Consider the following 6196-nt stretch of genomic DNA (forward strand, 5'->3'; position numbering starts at 1 on the left):
TTTTGGTCCTCTCAATATTCAATCCCAACTCTATCACTGATGAACAAAAACTGTGGATCAAAGGAGGAAGAAGCATCGTTTTTTATAACGAGGTTATAGGGCTGCGAGGTTAAAGGATCGCGTGATTTTTCAACTGAGATGGAACACTCTTTTAGGGATTTATTTTGGTATTGTATGACTAAATCAAAGATTGGTTATTGTTCGAATTTTAACATCAATTTTCTCACACTGATATGATTAGAATTTCCTATAGTACAACCTTAAATTATGCAGATCAGTTCATATATATAGTTAATCTAAGTTCATTTAGGTCCCTTTATATTTTTAAAAAATAATTTATTGACATTTAAAAATTATATATATTTATTAAATTTAATATATTAGCGTAGCATGTTTAATTTTCATATATTATAAAGTCTATAATATATAAAATAAATGGAAAAAATATAGCATTTTATAAAGTTAAGAAATAGACTAGGTTCAAACTTTGAATATTGAAACTTGAACTAACTCATTTGTTAGACTAACCTTTTCTTTTTTACTTTTAGAGTCAGTGTGATAAACTATAATTGATTTTTTTTTTAAAAAAATTACCAAAATGAATTATATAAAAATTGTTTTACTTAAAATAAATTATATTTTATGTAAAATAATTTCTGAAAACTATTTTAGGTGTTTTGATGATATTGTATAAACCAATTTCCATTTGTTTGATACACTGAAATTAATTATATGGAAAATGATTTATTTAAATTGGATTACTTGAAAATTGATTTATGTAAAATAGATTATTTACGGTATTTAGATAAAGTTATGTAAATCGTTTCTAGTTGATAAATTTTCATATTATAAATATCAAATATAATAAATTATTATTTACCTCAACAAACAACAATAATTCTTTTACCATCAAGGTCACTTGGTTTGTGCAGTATTATATTAATATTAAATATAAAAATAATATTAATCATTATTAATAATTTTATAATATTATTTTATTAAAATAATATTAATTATATTAATATTTTATTATATATTAAATTAAAAAGTATAATATTCATATATTATTATAATAAACTTAGTATATATTAATATAATATTAAAAAGTATAATATTATTAAAATTATATATATATATATATATTAAATATTTTAATAATTAATATTTTCATGGAAATGATACTAAAATATTATATTAACATTAAATAAATAAAATGATATTATTTTGAGTATTTATACTTTCGAGTGTAAAACTAGGAAAATATTTTAAGAAAAATTCAATGATAAAACATTTTACATAAAATATAAAGGAACTAGGAAAATGAAATACATTGAGAAAAACCAATTATAGCTATCAAATACTGGAAAATGTTTTTCGTAAAAAATTTAATTATCAAACACTAAAAAACATTTTCCGGAAATATTTTGGATATATATTTATGTTTGAGTAAAATAAATATTTCCTCACTGAAATTTACTCTCTCTCTTATTTTACTCATTGTACTTTCAATTTTTCTAATTTATTTACTGGATTTTCGAATTGCTCATGTTTTGACAATTCTAAATTATTTTATTATTATTTTCATATGATTTGGAATTTATTTTGATTATTTAATATAAAAATAATTCTAGTAGTATTTATAGGATTCACAGTGGTCGACGATAGGCAGTGATTATTTTAAGTTTTTTTTTAAAAATTTAATAATAATAAAATATTATTTCATTGTTTATTTTAATTTATTTTTATATTATATAATAATAAAAATGTCACATTATATAAAAATAATAAGAAAATAATCTAAAGTGATCAAAACATGAGTAATTCGAAAGTTTAGTAAGTTGGTAAAATTGAAAGTACAGTGAGTAAAATATGATAGAGAGAAAAGTTTAGTGAGGAATTGTATAATTTACCCTTTATGTTTAACCCTCACAAATTACACTCCCAACTTCATGTATTAGGTTAACGATAGATGGGTTCAAGTAGAAGATGAGTTGAGCTACTTTTGTAGCATATAATATACCATAACCACATCATGTTAGAGTATACTAATTAAGGTTTTAAATTGTGATTGTGATTGAATTTTTTCTTTTGTTAGGTTTATCGTAATTGTGGACATAATAGATGTTATTATAGTAATTACAGGTATCGCAATCGTACAATAATATTTCAAACGGTATCATTATCACTATATAATGACTATTATTCTAATATTTTGAGCTAAAAGATCTTGATCATAATTTTTAACTAGAGTCATTTAAATATCTTGCGTATATTTAGGGGGACACGAGACTTTTTTTTTCAGGAATACAAACTTAAAAAGTTATATTATAAAATTTATAAGTTACAAAATTATAAAATTTCAGTGTGTAAAACTAGATCAAAAATTGAAAATACAAAGAAAATACTTGAAAAAGGAAGAGTTGAGGGTTTTGGAAGCAGCATCGTTTAAATACGATCGTAAAAAAAAGCGACTAAGCATGAGGTGAAAGTGAAAGTCACAAGATTGAAGGGAGAGGTGGAAGAGATAATCAAAGAGCAAAAGTAGACAGTAGTATTCAAGTCGATACATCTCGATTAACAAGCACACAATACAAAGATGAAAGAGAATATATAATACAATAACGAATCATGGAATTTACATACGATTAACACCACCACACATTTAGTTCGTTTATTAGTAGTCTTAAAGTCTGATCATAACAACAGAAATTGATCTACAAGATATACTGGCCCTGCATATCAGTACGGAATGAATTGTTGATGTTTAGCTTTTGAAATACTAGGGCAGCTATGGTTCACTTCTGCAGTAATTATTTCTGCCCACAATTTCACTGGAAAAAAAGAACAATTAATATGAGCAACATCGATGCAAAAGTTATCCGTTGAGAATAAAAAAGGAAACAACAGCGTTTACCGGAGGAGTCGAGTTAATTGAGCAGCCTTGCCGAGATCGCCTTGCTCTCTTGCCTTGAGGATACCGAACATCAGGCCAAGTCGGATTTGAGTGTTGGCGGTTTGTTGGATAATTAGGTTAGTTTCATTGCGAAGCTGTTTGTATTCTTCTTCGACCGATTTGAATTTTGCTCGAACTTGACTTTGCCCTTCCTTGATGCTTTGCTGCTCTTGGCTGATCTCTTCCATCTCCACTTTCAACCTTCCAAGTCTCTTCCTCGTATATTTTGCTGAATTGATCTTTCTCTAGTTTCCCACATGATTAAACAAACCCACATTAATACAAACTAATACAACATTTTCTAAATAAAACTAGGGGTGTAATTCGATGAATTGCTTGTGAAACGTTTGATGAATTGTTCGTTTCTATTTCTTTATTCAGCTAAATAAATGAATACGAACAAAAAAAAATTTTGTTCATTTAACAAGCTAATGAACATGAACATAGATGTGTTCGATTTGTTTATGTTTATGAACAAGCATGTTTACCCGGTTTTCTTTTCTTTTATTTCTTTTACTTCTTATATGGGATGAAAAGTTAAAACTAGTGAAATAATTTAATAAATTTTCTTTTGCTAGTAAGTAAAAGGGTAAAAATAGGGTGTACAACAGACATGTTCATGTATAGTGACAGATTTAAAAATATTTTTTAAGGTCGACACATATATATTAGTAATAGAAATTTTTCATATAAGTGCATACAAATAAAATTTCAATGTGAACGCTATCAATAAAATGAACAACTAACTTAAAGAAATTCGATCGCCCACCCTGAACAACACTTGCCTCCACCATTACTTGTGAACGCTAAACGAACATATTCGCGAACGCTAAACGAACCGAACATAAACACCTTAGAAGATATAGAAATAAATATGAACATAACATTATTCGTTTAAGCTCAGTTTATTTACACTCCTAAACAGTGGCAGTTGTATGTACTGTCCATGGTGGACACGTTCCCACCTGGAATCTGAATTTCTTCATATTGGTTGTTCATTTTATTGAAAGTGTCACCTTGAAATTTTATTTGTGTTCATCCTATAGCAAACGTTTTTGTTATTAATACATACATACCTATCCTGCAAAACATTTCTAGTTTAAAATATATAACAAGAGAACATAATAACCAAAGATGTAAAGATAAAAACCAAGGCGACTATAGAGACCCTAATTAGAAGATCATGAAAACCTCTAAATTCGCCTAAACTCATTACCATTTGAAAAGGAAAATAATGGACGCAAGGGAGGGAGGAGGAAACAAATTCGCGAAAAGATAGTTTTCGCTACGTACCTTGGACCTTCTACGCAAAATAAGATGTCGTTTTGGCGGGTCCCTTGAACCCCGAAAACGAGACAATAGAAAAGGACACGTCATATAGTTTCTGGCTTCTTGCAAGGACAGCTGCCAATGGTATAAAATGCAAGCACCACCTCTATATATAGACAGGATTGCGTGGAACTAAGGCAAAGTAGGCGGTATAATTAAACTCAGTTGGCTAACGTGAAGCGTCCACAAGCGCCACCGAGCTAATCGCGCGATCACCCAACGTTTTCAGATTCATAGCCGGGCGTGCTTGTTCACGATCGCGCGCTATTCTTATCTTAAAGAAGATCAACAACCAAGACTTAGATTTCAAATTTGTTTGTCCTAAAGTAACCAAAAAGGAAAATGAATAGTATATTCTCTAATTGTTTAACACGATAATAACATAAACATTTTTTTTAATTTGAACACGAAGTGATGATGCTTTTTCTCAACAGAAATAAAAAGTAAAAAATTCCAGATCATTCTCGTTTACTTTACGAGAAATTCCCTTCTGTTCTTTTTTCCAAGAACCAACAGTTACAGGGTTTTTACCGAATAAAAAATGAAATCTGCATATAATTTCCGCAAGATTAATCTATTAAATGAAGAATCCATCCAAAACGCTGCAGTAAACAAAGACTGGAAGTGTTGATTTAGGAAACCTGGATTCATACATAAGCAAGTTGATGATCGAAATCTGAGCATACATCGGGCTGTCGATAAATTACTCGATATTCCGGTGTCTATGGCCAGGAAAAACAGGGAAGGCATACGGCATCCGATAAGAAACAGAGAGAGGAATAAATTGGAAGAATCAAAAAACTAGGCAAAAGATCAGAAAAAACAAAGAAAAAGATTAATAGAGAAAGAATCCGAACCGCAAGGCACCACCATAAAAACGCCAATAGGAATAGATTAATAGCGTAAAGCTAGTGCCTGGGGGAGACAGAGACTGGAATCTTTGCAACTGCCGCACTTCTACTTATTTGGTCAGTTTTTTCTCCCTTATCGCCAGAAAACCAAAAAAGACAGGAAGGATTAGGTTAATGATTGAAAACTAAAAAACGAACCATATATTGAAAGATTGCCGGAAAAGCTTGATTTATAACAACATTTACAATAACTACGAGTAAAATTAATATAATCATTGAAAAAAAATCAACTTTTTAATAATTATCGTATTTATGAAAAGAATTTTCAAACCTTTTCGTTTACGTTTGTTACGACAATTATTGATTTTTTTTTCAAGGTTCTCAATTAACACATCAATATTTTTCGCAGAGAATGGAATGGTCCATCCAAAATGAGCATAACGTATTAGAGTGGCATTTGCAATAGAATGGAATGGTCTCATCACGTTTAGATAAACCCCTCAATTCAAAACCTCCTATCTCACTCAGGGATGGATCTAGGCGGAGCAATAGAGTGGCCCCTAAAAATCTAAAATTAATATATATTTTAAATTTTTTTTCTATATATTTTTCTTTAAAAATATGTTATTCTTAAAATTTTATAAGTTCAAATTTATCCCTAACTTAAAATCTTGTATCGATCTATGATCTCACTTACAAGCGACAAGCCTCCCTTGCAACCAAACCCCTCGTCTCTTTCCTCCCGTACCAACCACTCCAACCATCACTTTCCTTCAGCTACTTGGGTCGGATTTCTTTAGAGTTTATATTCGGGTAGGGTTCAATTCAGGTTTAAAGAGAAAAATATTTGATCCGAATATTTTTGTAATTTTATCTTATATATTTAGAGATAATTATAATAATATCCTCATATATATTATTTTTTAAAATTAAATCTTGTTTTTTCGGGTTGGGTCGGATTCAGATCGAGTAGAAGTTGTATATGTTTTGGGTCAGGTCGGGTGGAACGAAAACCCGACCCAACCCTTGCCCATCCCAAACAAGGCGCAGGTTCAAAATTTGT

At 29.4% G+C, this 6196-nt stretch overlaps 1 protein-coding gene across 3 annotated transcripts; it reads right to left on the reverse strand.

Moving 5' to 3' along the window:
• Positions 1-2611: 2611 nt before the first annotated feature.
• LOC120164512 lies at positions 2612-5293 on the reverse strand. Of its 3 annotated transcripts, XM_039174222.1 has the most exons (5): positions 5140-5293; positions 4924-5004; positions 4247-4556; positions 2915-3198; positions 2612-2831 (listed from the first exon to the last, which is right to left on the reverse strand). In XM_039174222.1, exons 3-5 carry the CDS (start codon positions 4328-4330, stop codon positions 2789-2791), a joined length of 411 nt encoding a protein of 136 aa, XP_039030153.1. In that variant the 5' UTR covers positions 4331-4556; positions 4924-5004; positions 5140-5293; the 3' UTR covers positions 2612-2788. The 3 variants fall into 3 exon arrangements, with proteins under 3 accessions (XP_039030153.1, XP_039030151.1, XP_039030152.1); XM_039174220.1 differs by lacking the exon at positions 5140-5293 and having other exon boundaries at positions 4936-5078; XM_039174221.1 differs by lacking the exon at positions 5140-5293 and having other exon boundaries at positions 4924-5078.
• Positions 5294-6196: the final 903 nt, after the last annotated feature.

This window comes from Hibiscus syriacus, unplaced genomic scaffold, assembly GCF_006381635.1.
Source record: "Hibiscus syriacus cultivar Baekdansim isolate YM2019G1 unplaced genomic scaffold, ASM638163v2 tig00111540_pilon, whole genome shotgun sequence".
Taxonomy (NCBI): Eukaryota; Viridiplantae; Streptophyta; class Magnoliopsida; order Malvales; family Malvaceae; genus Hibiscus; species Hibiscus syriacus.

Excerpts from the sequence above, each read along its gene's own strand:
- LOC120164512 (XM_039174222.1), bottom strand. The coding sequence starts at position 4,330 with ATGACGTGTCCTTTTCTATTGTCTCGTTTTCGGGGTTCAAGGGACCCG. Across the intron at positions 3,199-4,246 it reads TTTTGCGTAGAAGGTCCAAG|AGAAAGATCAATTCAGCAAA; the intron begins GTACGTAGCGAA and ends GTGGGAAACTAG. Across the intron at positions 2,832-2,914 it reads CAATTAACTCGACTCCTCCG|TGAAATTGTGGGCAGAAATA; the intron begins GTAAACGCTGTT and ends CTTTTTTTCCAG.